This window comes from Aythya ferina (genome assembly GCF_964211825.1).
Source record: "Aythya ferina genome assembly, chromosome: 4".
NCBI classification, from domain to species: Eukaryota; Metazoa; Chordata; class Aves; order Anseriformes; family Anatidae; genus Aythya; species Aythya ferina.
Genome location: NC_140300.1, coordinates 65,692,524 through 65,710,112, shown reverse-complemented (window position 1 = coordinate 65,710,112; position 17,589 = coordinate 65,692,524). Strand labels below are relative to the sequence as shown.

Genomic DNA, 17,589 nt, shown 5'->3' with positions numbered 1-17,589 from the left:
TCTGCCTTATCCCCTCTGGTCCCTGGGACATCCTCCCTGTTGCCCTTGGTGCCTGTCTGGATGCTCCCTGTGGGGCTTCTGCCACAGGGTTTTCCATGTCTGGCTTCTTCTCAGCTTTTTCCACCATTTGCTCTGTGGCCCGCCAGGCTGAGCTGTCTTCCCTCCTTCTAGAGGTGTGCAACTTACCAGTCAGCCTTTTAGGGGAACAGAATAGCAAATGTGCAAATATGACACATGCCACTATCACATCTTGCCCAGTTTCTGTCCTCAAGGCAAATGTAATAGAGCCAAACAAAGCTCTGAGCTGGCTTGGTGTGACCTTCGTACAACAGCAAGCACAGCAGAAAACAAATAGCCTTGTGCTGGGTGTGACACACTTGTGGTGGTGGTGGGAGTGCGATAATCTTTCCACAAATGAGATCACAGAAAGAGTGATGCTCTGGCACCACCTGCAATAACAGGTGCTGTCCCCAGCTGCAGAAAGGGAAGTGGGACTTCAGTTCTTACTTTCTGACCATTTGCCTTTGAGTTTTGGACAAAAGACTGCAAAATGGGAGTTGTGCACCGCATTCTTGAAATCCCAACCCCACTTTTTTTGGAAGCCATAAGTACACAAGTTATATCCCCTCTACATGGGGATGCAAAAGTCCTATCTCCTTTCAGCATCCCAAAGCACGCTGAGAGACAGAAGCTGTGTATATCTTGTATCTTCCCTCTTTGGGCCATCTCTTTTGTATTTTAATGAATATTAAAAGGCAATTTTATCTTTTACAGATAATTAGGAGGAAATAACCAACTAAGCAAATTTTTCATGAATGGAATAACTAAGACCCTTTGACACAAAGGAAAAAGCCACAACGTTTTACAGAGAACAGAATAAAGAGCTAGAAAAAATGGGGGGAAAAAATGAAAGAAAGAAAAAAATGCAAAATCAGAAGGATGCATGTGCCTGTGTATATATAAAATTAAAAGAAATGTGCTTCATGATCTATCTACTCAGTGGTCTAATATGGGTTAGAGTGTTCCATAGTTTTTTCCTCAGATTATAAGACAAGAAGGGAGGCTGAATTCCCACTTTAGCAGGTGTTCATCTGCAGCATTAACCTGTGCCACTCAACAATGATTTTCATTATAATTTGACAAACCATAGGACAAGATTAGAAATTTTAAGAATAAATACTTAGTTCTTTTACTTATAGAGACAAAGCCAAACAAAGGGCTCGAAGAATGTGGATCTCAGTGACTGGAAAGCTGATAAGAATCTAGATGAGGGAGTGGGTACTTGATTTGTCTGGGAACTGGATTTTAATTGTTATTCATTATTCATCTTTAAACTACTTCAAAATTGAGAGTAGTTGGAAATGCTGGTGGTCTTATGTGCGCTTTTGCAGATTTTCAGAATTTTTCAAAGGAAATGGTAGTCAGAATCTTATGTTAAAATTTCCTGGAAATTATTTTTAATTTTATTTATTTATTTATTTTAGTAAATTGCAGATATTCTGGTTTTGTTGACATTCCAGTAAGCAGTGAGAGGGAAACTTGCAATATTGTTTTACTGGGAAAGGGTGTTACCAAAATAAATAGGAGTTTCTTTGCATTGTAGCTTGAGGTTAATAACATTAAGTCTCCTGGAAACTTCTTAGTGTTTTCTGTTTGCTCGCTTTTGTTTTTCTCTTTAAGCACATAAAGAAAACATGCTCAGTGACACAAGTGTGTGAAGGTCTGCTGGCCATGCAGGGACTCTGCCAGGCTATATAAGCTGAACATAGACTGTGCCAAATTAAAAACTTCTTGTTGTAAAGGTCCAGAAAAAAAATCTACATTGAGATAAGATTGACATAGTCAGGCAGACAAATGTGGTCTGAATGCATATGATGTAGGAGAGTTGTATTCATGTCAAAAATCTGTTCTTATTATTAAAAGAATGATTTTGACCTTTGGGGAGATATTAATTTCGCTGCCTTATGAAAGAAAATTTGGGATGATTGCTCCAGGTCAGGCATACAACACTTGCAACATTCACCAGCAATCTTAATTTGTTTTGACATGTTTTTTGGCTGTCCACTGTGTTTTGTTTTTCTTTTTTCTTGCAGTCAGTGTTGCTTGTTGGTTTGAATCCTTACTGCCTTGACAGTTGAGTAGTGTGTGTACTCTGTGCCCACAGGTCTCAGCATTGTTCTTCACTCCGAGGAATAATAAAAATGCCTTTCCGATACTGTAATTAGCTAGTTTTGCTGCTTTTCTCTTGCATAAGACTTACATCCTGATTTTTATTAATTTTTGAGAAAGCATAGTCTAAATAAATGTGGTAACTTTTGACAATCACAGTGCCATTGGTTCCTGTCATTGGGCTATCTTAGTAAAGAGTCTAGCAATAAGATAGCTCCCATGACTGCGGCAACAAAGAAGTATTTAATATATATATCACATATATTTTTTTTTTTTCATAATCTAATGAATTTTCAAGCTGGTCTCATGCAGGGGAACGACCTGGCCCCCCACTCTGTGTTTAGGGGTCGAGGGAAATGTCTAGGTTATACTCTGTTATCCCATATCTCAGAATAGGGCTGCATGGGTTTATTGGGGCATAATTTCCCCTCTTGGCATGACATGTCTAGGGCTAAGTAGCAGAATCACTTTTAATTAGTACTTGTGGCATATAAATGTAGGCTTCAAAAATAAGCTTTCTTAACCACACTTTCTAGTGATGCTGCTGAAGAGACACTAAGCAGGTGTGGGGTTCATGTGGGAGTTCAGGTCAGAACTAATTTACTGAATTGAAAAAGGAGGAATTGTTCCATCACTGAGCGGGTTTGAGTGAAGGACAGTGCTCCGTCGTTCAGAGTGCCTTTCACGGCTGCTTCTGACTGCCAGCACGCAGACCTGTGCTGGCATCAGTGCTGCTGTAGGATTTTCATGTGATGACACAAGCAATCTGTTTCCATCGAGAGCACTGGATTTTGGGTGCCGCTCTTTCAGAGGTTTTTATATAGTGAAGAGGCAAGCAGATTTGCTCTGCCTTCTTTTTTTTTTTTTTTTGTTCCAAAGCTTTCACCATGTAGTATGGCACATATTAAGAGTTCGGTTTGGTTTTGTTCCATTGCTTGTTTGTTTGTTTTAAATAAACTCTTGACCTAAAAAATGTGACCTGCCCAATTGTATATGCCGGTTTAGTTTGCACTGATACTTGGAAAAGCAAAGAAGAGAGTACCAGGGTTTAGAAACAGATGCCCAAAGCCATCTGCTCCTCTGCTCACAGTTATTAGACGTTCGGTCATGGTACAACAGCAGGAACTTGGAATGGATCTCCTTTTCAGGACTCCGCTAACTGGCATTAAAGTGAGCACAAAATGAAGCAAACATCTTGTAGGCGGTCACAAAGTTGTGCAGATTTTCAATCTGGTTTCCATAAACTCAGTGTGGCTTCAAAAGCTCAGCCATCGTTAGCCTTGGAGGAGACCCACTTTGGAGTGATACACGGCTGCGACCACAGATTGCAGCTCAGTGTCCTCCAGGGGCAGGATCACAGCTTATCAGGGCTGACTTAACCCAGCAGGCTCTGTGTATCTGTGGTTGGAGAGAGCCCAAAGATACTGTATAAAAAATAATGAATTATTAATATTCGGAAGACATAAAGTTTAATGAATAAGTAATAAGTTGCAGAGGTTTCCTTTTCTTAGAAAAAATAGGTTGTCTGTATTCTTTCAATTTTCCTCTCGTTGAGCACTTTTCTTCTGTCATTCTTTCTATGTACCCTGAGATGCTGAAATATAGGGTGAATCTTACAGAAACTGAGAAAGTTATAGCACTGCCATTATGGTTGAAAGAGAGGAGAAGGGTAGGGATCTATCCTTTCGGGAGCAGGCTTGTACTGACACTGCCAGTGGGTAGGGAGGGTCTGGGACATCACAGCTCCTGCCAGCAGCATCTCCCAAGTCATTTTGCAAAGGACACCCCGCTATGTGTCTTCAGGGACATGGACACACAGGTAATTTTCCCAGCACCATCCCTCTGCTTAACATACAGCTAAATGTTAGGAGTGCCTCCCAGGTCTCACGCCGGTGTTTTGCTGGCAGCATGGGCTGTGAGAAGCTTTTAAAAGAAGCTGTTCAGCTAGCATAGGCAACCTGCAGTAAGGGTGGAGTGAGACTTAATCACCATCACCACTGCTCTTCTGGCACTGACAGACCAAGCTGTTGACCTTTAGCAGGACCTGAGCTGGGCAGTGCCGAGTCCTTTTGAAAGCTCCAGTCAAGAAGCAGGTTTTTGAGGTCGCCTCTTGCTTGAAGTCACGGTTTCTCTGCAGTTTTGGCCAGGTTTCAGCCTGGATAACTCTGCTCCACCTGCTTAAAATTCCTCCCCGCTGTTCCGCTGGCTGTGGCATTCACTGCTGCTTTGAGCCCCTCCTGTTCAGTGGTGCAGGTGGTGCAGCTATGTTTTCCCCTCCAGTTTCATGTCACCTCTTCATAAACTGATTTTAAGATTGTCTGTGCCTGTGTTTATTGATCGGGCTATCCAGCAGGTTGCCTTTCCTCCATCTTCCTTTTACCAGTGAGGTAAACTCCGTGCACGTTAGGCTGAACTGACCCGTGTCAGCATTTCCTTGCTGGTGGTGGAGGGAAGGAAGGGCTCTCCGTGAGAGGAAGGGGACACCAGTCGGCAGCAAAGTGGGGAGATCACTCGTGTCACAGGGGAGTCCAGGGGGAATCATATCTTGTCTTCATGTACGCATAACAGGCAAGGCAGCAGCTGCTCAGTCACCTTCCACAGGTGGCTTGACACAGGGTTTTATCACTTTATTTTCTGACCTCTTGCTGCTAAGTATTTTCCCCCAAAACTTCCAGACACAGTCTGCTCCCCTTTCTGTGCTTCCCACTTTCTCTTCGTATTTCTTGTTTTACAGTCCTTGTTATGTCATTACATTTTCATTAATGTATCCACGGCAGGGCAGCTGTTACTGCTTTGTCCCTAGCATTGTCTTCTCCATCCAGACCTTGGAGTTGGGACATTCCTGAAATCTGTCTTTAATGTGATTTTTAAGCAGAACTGGGTGCTTCACTTTCCCCCTTACATGCAAGTATTTCTCTCCAAGCTGTAAAATAAATACATTTTGTACTTCTTATTCTTAAAACTGAATACAGCTTACACTGTGTTTCTTTTGTTGACAGATTAACTATACAGGAGAACTGTTGCTGGAAGCCTGCCCTGTTGGACCCGCCACCCTCCAAGAGCCCTCTGAGGAGGAGCTGACAGTGAGCTGCATCCCTGAGGCAGTCCATGGGGACTGTACCACATCCCCTGGGACCTGCCAAGCTCTCCCTAGCTTCCCCTCCCGAGGAGACGGACTGCCCAGGAGACCTGCTGCCTGCTAAGCACCAGCCCAAGGTTGCTGCTGAAGAGAGGGCCAGCAATGGCTTCCCCTGCTCTGTGCCAGGCTCCGCAGCCACCCACACCTGCAGCCTGAAGCGCACCAGCACCCAGGAGGCGTGCTGCAAGGAGGATGCTAACCAGCAAGCTGTGCTCCTTCCCAGCCTCTCCAGCCAGGCTGTGGAGGGGTGTCTGGCAGGCATAGGGCCAGCCCCGGCGGTGGAGGCAGCAGGGTGTGGGCCAGACATGATGCCAGCTCCCCAGAGCTCCCAGCAGTTCGTGCAGGGCAGCCAGGTGAAAGCAAGCCCCCTGGCGCAGGTGGAGGACTCTGCCTTGAAACCTCAGGGGACTGAGGAGCAGCCAGCTCTCCAGGTGTTGCAGTGCTCCTCTCCGGGCAGCCCAGCCAGGGGTAACGAGTCGTGTCTCACCTCTCAGGCAAACCTTCTGCAAAGAGAGGGGAAAGAGAGGGAAGCAGAAGCCGACGCTGCTGCCTGCCAGCCCACCTCTCCAGTGAGGGACAGGGATTCTGCCACTGATGCTGGGAGAGATCCACAGGCAGCTGTGGTGGCAAAAAGTGGGTCTTCAGGTCCTGAGCAGCTGTGTCCTGCTGATCAGACTGAGGTGACGCAGAGCAGCACAGCAGCGGCCCAGCTCAGCTCTGAGGGCACACATCCCCTGTGTGATGCAGACACTGAGCCGGGGAGCTCGGGCCCGACCCAGCTCTCCAAATTCAAAGAAACGGGTACGATGACGGTCCAGTCGGAGAGCAGCTCTTTAACTCAGGAAGCAGCAAGCAGAACGTGGCGAGATGCCGAGGTTCAGGCCGTGGCCACTGTGGAGAATAAATCAGCTTCCACCAGCCCCAGTATCCTCGCTGCCTTCTTAAAAGGGAACCCTCCTCCAGAGGAGAAAGAAGAACTGCACATCATTTACCAAGGCAGCGGGGGGTTGAACCAGTCTGAACTTGTTAACAGCTTCTCCTCGCAGCAGAAGCCCCCGTGTTCTCCTGGTACAGTGTCAAAATTGACTGTTGTTACGGCTGGGGCTGCTACAGCCCAAAGCCAGCCTGCCGGGCTGCCTGCTGCCCCACCTGACACAGTGTCCCCAGGCTCAGCAGACAATGCAGAACCTACTGTCCCCTTCTCCCCTGCAGCCATCACCTCCCAAGGTATAGCTGTGGATAATACTGAAGGGATGGGTCCAGCCAGCGGTGAGGCTGCTTCTGCACTGCCGACAGATGCTGCGGCCCTGTCAAAGCCAGTGCCTGCCCAGCAGCTTGCCATCAGCCCCAGTGATCAACCTGCAGCACTGTCTGCTGCTGGTGAAATAAACGTCACTGCTGCTGCCAGAACCGAGAGCAAGGTGCAGTGTCTTGTGCATGACACGGGAAGCAGCCAGTTACCTTCACTCTGTAACCTGCAGAGTGAAACCAAGCAGAACGAGGCCCTGGGTGGCTCTGAGCAAAAGCCAGTGCCATGTAAGGGTGTGAACGAAGTGAAGGCGATTCCTCAATCTGTGGTAAAACCAAAGGGAGAAAGCTTGATGGTGCTTGATGCCCAGGCAGGGGCAAATGCTGGCAGAGAGTCCGTCAGTGGAAAGGCTTGCTCAGAGGAGGTGGGTGAGAAGGAGCAGAGCGGCCACCAGGGTGAGATGAGGCCGACTCTGCCAGCCAGCAGGCAGGCTCTGCCGGTGGGACCAGTGGCTGCTCCGAGCTCTGGACATGTCACCCCTCTCCTGGAGGTTTCGGCAGCTCCCCAGCAAGCCAAGGAGTCCAAGCGTGAGCTCCATGCTGCAGCTCTTCCTTCTTCGGTTCAGGCCTTGCCAAACCGCGGGGAAAACAAGAAGCAGACCGCCTCCGCCATGGAGGCGAAAGTGCAGGTGAAGCAATCCAAGCACGTTAGGGATGTTGTCTGGGACGAGCAAGGCATGACATGGGAGGTCTACGGTGCTTCCCTCGACCCCGAGTCCTTGGGAATCGCTATCCAGAACCACTTACAGAGACAAATCCGGGAACATGAGAAACTGATCCGGGCTCAGAACAGTCAGAACCGGAAATCCATTTCCTCAGACACGTCCTCAAATAAGAAACTGAAAGGGAGGCAGCATAACATATTCCATTCCATGCTGCAGAATTTTAGGCGTCCCAATTGCTGTGTCCGACCTGCTCCGTCATCTGTGTTAGACTGAAGTGGTCCACAGGGGTGGGTGGATATCTGCAGTGGTAGTGAGAATCCTTCCCCTCGAGTCTCAAGTCCTACTGTTCAGTTGTGTTATTGGGGTTGCAGTGCAGCAACAGTGGAAATTATTGCCCTTTGTTTTCTGAGTAGCCACTCACCCCGTCATGCCTTTGTCATTGCCACAGCTGGTGTATTTCCACATGGTGCCCCCATCCCGTCCACCCTCAGAAGAGAAGCTAGGCACTTAGCAAAAGCACAAATTTGCATTGCCACCTTGTGGCAGGGAGAACAGCATCTTCTGATAAAGCAAGAAGCAGAGGGATTATCAGGATTGTTGTCAGAAATTACTGGTATGCATCGCAAGGTCTTATGCAGAGGGATAGGCTGGGGGAAGCTGGATGAGGTGAAACTAAAGTTAAACAGCTGTTTAACTGAGCTGTGAAGCAAGACAACTTTCCTTATGTTTAAGTTACCCACAATGAGGCATGTCTGTAAAAAGGCTATGAACTGTTGATGCAGTGGCGCACAGTTTTTAGGTGAGCTTAAGTGAGACGGTTCTTCTTTTCCTCTTGAAATGGAGAATGAAGGAAAGAGTGAGGATCAGGGCTGAAGAACTCTCTTTGGGAGAAGAAGTTGAGTAAATGGGGTTTTGATGGCTGGAAGGGGAGGTGAAAGAGGAGTGTGCAAGGTGTGTGCAAGCAGGCGATGCCTGCAGGTGAGGCCAGCCACAAGAGGACACGCAGCCAGGTCTACTGGCACAGTGACACACCAGCCCAGGCTCTCAGCAGCCTCCAGAAGTGCTGAATGCTGCTCCTGTAAAACACTTTTTAAAGTGGTGTGGGTCTTTTTTCTCTCTCTAGAGATGCACGGAGATGTTTTAATGTAGGAGCAGGCTGTGCTGTGCACCTAGGTCCATGAGCCTACATGTCTACTGTGTTACACTGCTCTGACTTTTTAAGCCCTTATCTGAATCTGCTCCTTTTTTTTTTTTTTCTGCAGTATATTGGTGCTTTTCTCGCTGCCTTTCATAAACTTAATACCATTTATTTAGCCTGTGCATATTTTGTTTTACCAAATGTTCTCTATATTATAAATCGTTGTATTGTTAACTTGAAGCATTTACTTTACACAAGTATTGAAATCTTGAGACAATCTTTACTGTATTTCTAATGTTAGAGAAGTTGTAGCATCTGCCAATAAAAGGTAGCTTAGTGACTGTTTTTCCAGAAGTGTGATATACAATAATGTCTCAAATGTACATTTGTCACATTTCTCAGCTTAACAACATTTTTCAACCTAGGAAATGTTTCTCACTAGTTCTTCATTCTGTCCACCAGTGCTTATAGTAGGCTGGGGAACTCCTGCAGTTTATAGAAAGTTTATTTTTCAAGGGATTGGGATATTGTAATCCTGCCAAGTGCTAGAGTTAAATAGGAGTTACTTTTATTCCATTAAAGATTTTTTATAAATCATGATGATAATTTATTTCTGTCTGTAGTACCACACATCTGACTTACTCTGTAGATCTTACAACACAGTGTAAACAAACATGAATATCCTTTCTTTTTTCTTTTTCTGTGAAGCAGCCATGAGGTGGTCCACTTGTATTTAGGAGGCCAGGCTTTTTGAGTGTATTGACTGCCAAGCTTTCAAAGCAGCTGTTTCAGGGCTTTTTTTTTTCCCCCAGTTAGGAGGTAAAACACTGTAAGGTTTCTGTAATGGACAATATTTCAACCTACTTCAATGAAAGTTGTTGCCCCTATGCTTGGTACTCCTAATTGACTCCTAATTTTCCTCTGGTATGTATTTGGAGTTTTATGGCACCTCCTCATTCCATGTCTGTACATTATTTCAAGTTGTCTGCCGCCTGATGCTGAACTGGTGAATCTGAAATACCGTATCAGAGAGTGTCTTCCCAGGTCCGCCTACTAGGAGGAAAGTCTCCCGTCTCTTTTTTGTTAGTACTGCTGTTTCCATTACCTTTCTAGCAGTGTCTGAGATGTGAGTTTCCTGTGAAATTTTGTGTGGGATTAATCTCGGCAGCATCATTATGTTAGTTGACAAGTTCGGTGTCTCTTACCATGTTGTGTCTGTGTCAGCCATGAAGAGGTTCCCAGAGTTTTCTGTGGTGTTTGCTGTCTCCTGTCCAGGTACAAAGCTTTGCACAGCTCCTTCCTACACCTTCACCTCCCTTCTGCCAGCTCCCTCTTTAGCTGTTGCCCAGCCTGTCCTCCTGTGAAACCGTGTCCCTTGACTGAGCTCGTGTCCCTCCCTCCACTGCCCTCCTCATTGCCAGCTTGCTCTGAATTGTCCCTTTACAAATGTGTCTGGTCTGAATATATAAATGGATTGTCATATTCTTCCCGAGGAGAATAAACGGATATCATGCACTCAGCAATTTCCATGAGCTTTATCCTTTAGCTCCAGCGCTCCTAAATGTTTCTACAGGATGGGTATGAATGGCTTTCTGAAGGCCAAACTGGACTTAGCAATGAGGAAGCACTGCAATTAACACTTCTTCACAAGGAACCAGAGATCTCCAGGTACCCTGCAGCTGCTCCAAGCTGTGAGCCTGCACCAGCTGGTCCACTCCCACCTTCCCCCCACACCCACCACCCTTTCTTCCAGGGAAATTTCACCAATACAAAATGCTGGTGGGTAGATTACCAACTGGATGCATCTAAATAACTGCATGGGCATAGCTGGCTACGCCACGGTGCTCAGCAGAGTGGTGTGGTTTTGTGTTCTGTGAGAATACTCATGCACAGACAACCTGCAACACATCAGCAACACTGTCTTGTGGACACAGAGATCCTGCAGGTGTGCATTCACAGCCAAGCAATATCGTGCCAAAAACACACAAAAAATGAGTCAGTAATCACCAGCACATCTCATGTGAAATATTTTATGTTTTCACTTTGCCCTGTTAGTGCAGACTGTAGGCAACCTGCTAGCTTTCCACTGGCAATTTGTGCTTTCTCATGCATACAATGTTTAGATGACTTATGTGAATCCTCAGAAGAATGATGCATGTTTCACCAGAAGGAAAACATGTTTTGGGTAGCAATTAGCAAATATGTGTGTGAATAGTCCTTTAGCAGCCAAGAAAGACTGTTCTTGGTGTCACATCAGTGTCAAAAACAGAAGTTACTGTATGGCAGAGAGTAGGGAGAGGTGATCCACATGCCTTCATCCTCTTCTTTTTCCCTGCCCTGTGAGTCAGCACCACAAAGTGTCAGTTCAGTGGTTAACAACCCAGGAAATCAATTTGGGATAATAAAAAGAGGGTTCAAAACAGAAATTACTTTGTCATTCCCAAGAGAAATCTGTACAAGGAAAAATAAAAACAAAGGACCTGTGCTTATTGTCAGAGAAACTGTCAGTGGATCTTCTGGGGAGGTTGGTGTGGCCAGAACCGAAACCAGAACGGTTAATAGGAACGTAAATCTATATTTCAATGTTTCCAATATGAATTGAAGGAGAGCCTGGTTGCAGGCAGTTTGCAGCATGGCCCCAGATTTTGTGTTGGCTCAGAAAAAAAAAAAAAAAAAAAAAAAAAAGGAGTGAGGAAAGATTTGGAGACAGGGAGGAAGATACCTGTCCTCCCTATTCCAGAGGTAGGAACCCTCCCTTTGAACATATAGGAAGGAATTGCTGAGAAAAATGAGGAAGAAAGGACCAAATGAAAACTAAAACGTAGGTGACATAGGTTCTTCATGAGGATATTTCTGTTCCTATGTCCATAAAGCCACTGTTTTACTAAATTTTTGCAGTTGTCCCCACTTGTTCATTCCGACCTCACAGATTTTTCATGTTCTTGGTGACCAATGTTTTTTCGGAAGATGAACATTTCTGAAGGCTGTATATATTGCTGGTGTGTATAGCTATGTCCAAATACAATTCAACAAAACTGATCTGAGGAACTAACTGGTGATCGCAGTAGGTGAACAGCCTCAGTTTATTACCACTACTGTCACATATGAGCTTGTAAAATGTGTTGTTTGGAGAAGTACCTTCAAGGAATTCAGAAAAAGTGAATATATGCTCTAAAGATAATGCTGTTTTGTCTTGAAAGTCATGACTGCTTTGAAATGTTAAAGTTGGAAGCGGAAATGCAAATGAAAATTAGAGTTGAAGTTGATGGGAGATTTTTTTGTGATGCTACTGGTTTTCAGTTTGGAAATTTGGTGGAATCTACCACATCAGCATTTTATTACTTAGTGCAGTTTGTATAAGCATAAAAGTAAAATATGTATTAGTTTATTAGGCTGGTTTTCCATTGCCTTTTTCCATGTCTATCTCTTTACACCTTTTAAAAATGAATGTAGAAGGCAGAGTAAACCTTTCACAGGCAGCTTATGGAGATGGTGGCTCCAAATGAGAGACCTGTTCATCAAGCTCCATGGCCTGGAGTAATACAAAGCCTCTTGTAACCTTTTTTTCTTTTTTTTTTTTCCTGTTGTAGTAGCATCTCAGACTTTGCTTATTTACTTTTCTAGTCACTGTGTGATGCTCCTACAAGTGGTCAGTGTCTTCACAGTCATCCCAAAGGTATGCAGACAGATTCCTATCTAAATGCTGCACACTACCAAATACCTCTGGAGTTGTGAGATGCTGCAGTGGCCCATGAGCCTGGAGGTCAGTTCCTGTACATTAAAATGGCTGAAATGTTCTCGTAGGGGCCTAAATCTCATTATTTCACCTGAGTTAGTACAGATATTTAAAGTTCTGATCAGCTGAACTGATCTGAACTGAAATGAACAACATTAATTTCTTTGAAGCTCTGACATTTATTAATTTATCTGCTCTGTCCTTTTCTGACTAGCTCTTCCTTCCCAGTATTCATAATATGGATTTTGAATCAAATCCTGGCAAGGAATATTTTGTGATGTGAAACTTATCCTTCATCATTAAGGCTTTTCTTAACACAGAAACTGATAGAGTCCAAACACACAGAGAGGAAATATTTTTTCCTCTAGGAAAAAGTTTGCTGTAGGTCACCTTGTGTGTGCATACATGTACATGTACATGTTTAAAAGGGCTGTACATGTGTGCAGGTCTCATGCATTACTCACACTCTAAGATTTTTTCCCTTTCCCCTTTCTGACTAAATGCTGGAGGGTCAGCATTTTCTACAACTTTGAGGCAAGTTTAGGTTATTCTTCAGTAGACACACAAGGATTTTATCTTTATTTGGTCTCTAAAAAAAATCCCATTGCTCTTGCTAAAATAAAAGAGTTGGCCAACCTCTGTGTCTAGACTGTCAACAGAAAGCACAGTGGCTGGGTGTACAGAGATACACACTGACTCCAGAACTTTGTGGGTATCCACACAGTATATACAAATGGGTTTCTGCACAAAGACAGATAACAGATGGGTGATAGCAAGCATCTGAGCTCATGAGGGGCAGAATCACATGAACCAAGTCCTTCCTGATGTACTAGACCTTGAGGTTTTGTTAGGTTTCTGCTGAGGCTCACAACCTCTGGGGTAGAAATAAATGACAGCAAAGTCTCCAGCAGCTGTGTGCTGCAGAATCCAAGAGTCTTGAGATGTTTCTCAGCAGCTCATCTAGCTGATCCATCCGTTAGAGGGTTCTCCCCAAAACACATCCTCTAGCTCAGTTCACAGTAAGTAGTTTCAAGTACATCAAACCCAAGTGTAGACACTGACCTGAGGAGTTTCAGTAACAGGGAAGAGAAAAATCCAAGTGTTCGTGGTACATAAAATCAAGCCTCAAGCCTGAAGTTAAGGTCTCAGTAGCACACTGGAAAGTGATGGGAGTTTGTACCCAGGGCTAAAGGGAGAGAGGGTGGATGACCTCTGAATTCCTGGCTGTTGCAAACACCATAAAAATGATGGCCATAAATCAGTCAGCAGAAGAAGAAAACCAATTCTGGGGCTTCTAATGATGACTAATATTATTGTGGCTTTATTATTTTTATAGTTATACTGACTGAATGTGATGTACTGTACAAAGTAAAGCTAGTTTTAGGCTTCCAGATGTACTGTAGCATTTATTTGAGACTAATCAAGAGAAGTTTGCATGTGAAGAAGTCTTACAATGATATAAAGCAATGTTACCCACCTGATTGACTTCCTTAGGAATTTAATGTTTTGCTGTTTTACATCTTCTGGTTTCCATGCTGAGTACAATAAAATTAACACTGTCTTAATTACTCTGGGTCTCTGTTTGTAGGGTGAAAAGGGCAGGATTTTAGGTTTGTAGTGACACTGTCTAGGAAATTGTCATCCCCCACATCTAACACTCACGCACAACATGCACCAAGTGGTGTGAGGTGAGGTGCTGGTAGTATCAGCATCAGAATAACTTTGAACCCTCTTCTGCCCCTAAAGGAAGCAGAAGTTTTATCTCATGGTACGAATGAGCATAACAGAGAATGGCAGAGTAGTATTTTGGTCTGATGGTGTTACAGGTGTAGTATTTCAACATGCCTGTCTCCTACTGGAGGACACAGCGACCCTACCTAGATTTACTCTTTACTATGGCTATGGCTTGGGAAATAGAGAAAATCATTTCCTACCTTCCTACATTGCCATGCTCTGAGAGGTAAGAGGAGTGAAACAGGTCCTGGTAAAATGTGGTGATGCAGTGTCTCTGCTGCTGGGGAAACTATGGCTTTCCACCCAGAGTTGGAGCTCTCTTTCCCAAAATAATAATTAGCTATTTCCTTAAGTGTGTTTCTATACTCTTTGTACCTTGCGGTTGGCTGTGAGAGTTCAGGCTACTTCAGCTAAGTGCTCAGTGTTTTGGGCAATCACACAGGGTAATTTATTAATGAGTTTTGCTGGATTCTTTGTCATACGGTTCAGGTTTCTGCATCCCAGTAGCTGCCAAAGATCACTCTTGAATGCAAATTGCTAGGAGCATGGTGTTCCCCTGCATTTGGTGGGTCCGTTCAGCTGCATGCTGCAATTGACAGTCTTCCTTTCCAGGCAGGAAAACCTCTGAGAGCTCTTCCTACTTCATCCATGTAGCCTCACTGCAGCAAGGAAAAATCCTAGAGATCCCCTGCCCAGCAAAAAACTGACTAGTGCTCAATTCTGCAAAAGAAATAGAGTTAGCATCCTATCAAACCAGTCATCGCCGGTGCACCATTTCCACCTGACACAGATTTAAAACCATATAACATAACAGTGAGATAGTGCCTGCATGTATAAAGAATAAATATGGCTTCTTGTTCATGTATAAATTGATTTACTGAGTACATGAGATTTCCTACCAGCAGCACTACAACCCAGGATATCTGCTTAGCTTCTTTAACCTGATAAGGAAACTGAAATGCCTTCAGAGATTCAAATGCTATCAAAACCACTCTGCAGTTAGTGGCAGAATTGTGAGTGGAGACCTTAAGACTCCCTCATCAAATTTCAGATTGCTCCTTTGAGAGCCATAAATTGCTATTTTCACAAACCAATGTTTTAAAATGTAGGCACTTACATCTGCAGCTGAGTATGTAGATAAATATGGCCTAATTTGTGAGAAGTAGAGAGTGCTTTTTACTCCTGCTGAGGCCAGGTCATGGAGACCTGTGGACTCCTGTTGTCTCTGCAAAGAAAGCTACTGTTAATTAGACACCTATATCCAGTACTGTAGTAGGTAAGTATTAGTAGTATCCAACTATGAATAAAAATGTAAAAATGACAGTCTGCATGTTTGGACTGACAGAAAGTTGCCAGCACAAGTCAGGAAATGGTAATGCATACACTATTGTTTGTATTCCAGCAGTGCTTGTATGAGTGAGGGTCCAGCTGCTTGCATGGCAGAGCACCCAGTTCAATAAAGCATCGTCCTTTGCACTTGCAATAGTCAAAGTAGTTAAGCCCAGCAACTTGGGAGTGTGGTTGCCAGCCTGCAAAGGAATTTGCCTTTGTTGTTCCATCTTAGTGATGAATTAACTTTAAAAAGATAAAAATAAAAACTTTTCTAATAGCCTGCAGTGGACTGCAGCACAAGGAAGGGATTTGGGTCACTCAAGCTGGGGTTCTGCCTTAATTCCATAATTCCATTTATTTATTTTCCTAATTAGAAACTTGCTCATGGCAGTGCTTTTCCTCTAAATCCACTTACATAACATCAGAAAGGTATAAGCTACTACTGAGCTATCAAATAATGAGACAAATTGCTTAGGTTTCAGTAGGTCTAAAACTAAGGAAGAAGCCTCTGTACAGATACTGGACCCATGCACTGGGTTACTTGTCCTCCTGAAATGCCCCATTAAGTTATGAGTGCTTTGAGCAGAGCCTGGTGGACAGGCTTCTCTGATGTTCCCCGGCTCTGTACCTTCAGCAGAGAATGAATAGGAAATAAACAGGGCTGGAATTTGCTCAAGTTGCTTCTGAATGTCTCCCTTACCCTACCCAATGTGACCATCATATCTTTATTTATACCAGCTATCTAAAGAGAAACACTGCCTAAGAAAGCTGAGATCTATACCATAATTTTAAGCAAGACAGTGTAATCAGAAGAGTCCTACAAGGTGACAAAAGTGAATGTAAATGCAGTACAGCTCCAGTTTTGGTTAATGCGAAGTATTCTTTTTCATGGGTTTATCTCATTGTCTTTATTGACATTGCTCCACATGCTTACATACTTCTCTACCGGGAAAGTTTTCCTGGTATTCTCCCTAGCTTCCCTGTCATACAGCTTATGATACAGCAGTCTACACCGTCTTCATCTGCCCATCTTAAGCAGTGCTTTCTCTCTCCTCTCAACCTCATAGACCACCTTGACCCAGTCAATGCTGAAGGACAGTTTGGAGGGGTGAAGTAGCTCCCAGCTGTACAGCTCTTTCTCATGCTAGCTCTCTCTCATCTATTTTTCACTTCTTGGATGTTGCTGTGAGTGATACCAGCAACTGTGCTGGATTTTCTTAATGTGGTTTCCTATGCTTTGGGTCATGTCCTGAGGTCACCAAACTGAGTGCAAGCAATGCAGCCAGGATGTGGCTTCTGCTCCTCGGAAAGGCAGTGGGTGAGCAGCCTTTCCCCTGTCTGCCACTCACTTCTCACATCTCCCTCTTTCTTTGTAAAGCCAAAGCCAGCTTCTCTGGCCTGTTCCACCATGGCAGCACGGGTGGAGCACAAAGCAGTCACATTTTCTCCACTGGATGTTTCCCTAAGAAGACTTCACACAGAGCTGCAGTAACTGTCTCATAGTGGCCACTGCTTTGCTTGCAGAGAGTAAATCTATCCAGTTCCTTCCATGCATTTTTTTCTCACCTGGTTGGAACAGCTATTGCAAACTAATTGATGACAGTGTGGACAACGGCAATGGTCCTAATCTCTTTTGATAAAATAAGCTGGAGCTTCCATAAAACCTTAGAACCTAATCCCTGAAAAAAAGAAGAAAAGAAAAAAAAAAAAAAGTCACAGCTTTTTTTAAACTAGCTACAGATGTGGAGGCCGAAGCTGATCCCTTCTGTCTCTAGTGCAGGTTAAAGAAGAATAATAAACTAAAAAAAATATTTGTGCAACCTGATCTAGTGGAAGGTGTCCCTGCCCATGGAGGTTGGAACTAGAGGACCTTTAAGGTTACTTCCAGCCCAGGCTGTTCAATGATTCAATGACTTAAGCCTCTATGAACTGGGACCCACTTCTCTGTATTATTCACCCAAGCACATACAGAGGTACATTGCTATTACCTGCTGGTCTGCACTGACTGCACAGTTCACTACTATTGCAAAATGTCCAATATCAACTCCAGAAAAAAAAAAAAAAAAAAAAAAAAAAAAAAAAAAAAAGGCAATCACTTTTCCAAATACTAGGAAGAAAAAGATGTTTGGTTCTAGTTTTCCTGTCCGAGAGTGTGTCATATTCAGCAGGAAATTGGGAGAAAAAACACAGAGCAGAGATTTGTTTGGAGAGAAAGAATATCCTGTGTTGGAAGGGAGCTACAAGGATCATCAAGTCCAACTCTTGGCTCTACACAGGACCACCCAAAAATCAGACCCTATGTCTGAGAGCATTGTTCCAAACACTCCTTGAACTCCAGCAGGCCTGATGCTGTGACCACTACCCTGGG

At 44.2% G+C, this 17,589-nt stretch overlaps 1 protein-coding gene across 6 annotated transcripts in view; it reads left to right on the top strand.

The window, feature by feature from the left end:
* Positions 1-13,720, top strand: part of GPRIN3 (GPRIN family member 3) — a 69,149-nt gene extending 55,429 nt beyond the window's left edge. For all 6 annotated transcript variants that reach the window (XM_084517558.1, XM_084517556.1, XM_084517559.1 and 3 more), the window contains one exon: positions 5,169-13,720. In XM_084517558.1, the coding sequence (XP_084373684.1) occupies positions 5,278-7,554 (2,277 nt within the window). In that variant the 5' untranslated portion in view covers positions 5,169-5,277 and the 3' untranslated portion in view covers positions 7,555-13,720. The remainder of the gene's footprint in view (positions 1-5,168) is intronic.
* The last annotated feature ends 3,869 nt before the right edge of the window (positions 13,721-17,589 follow it).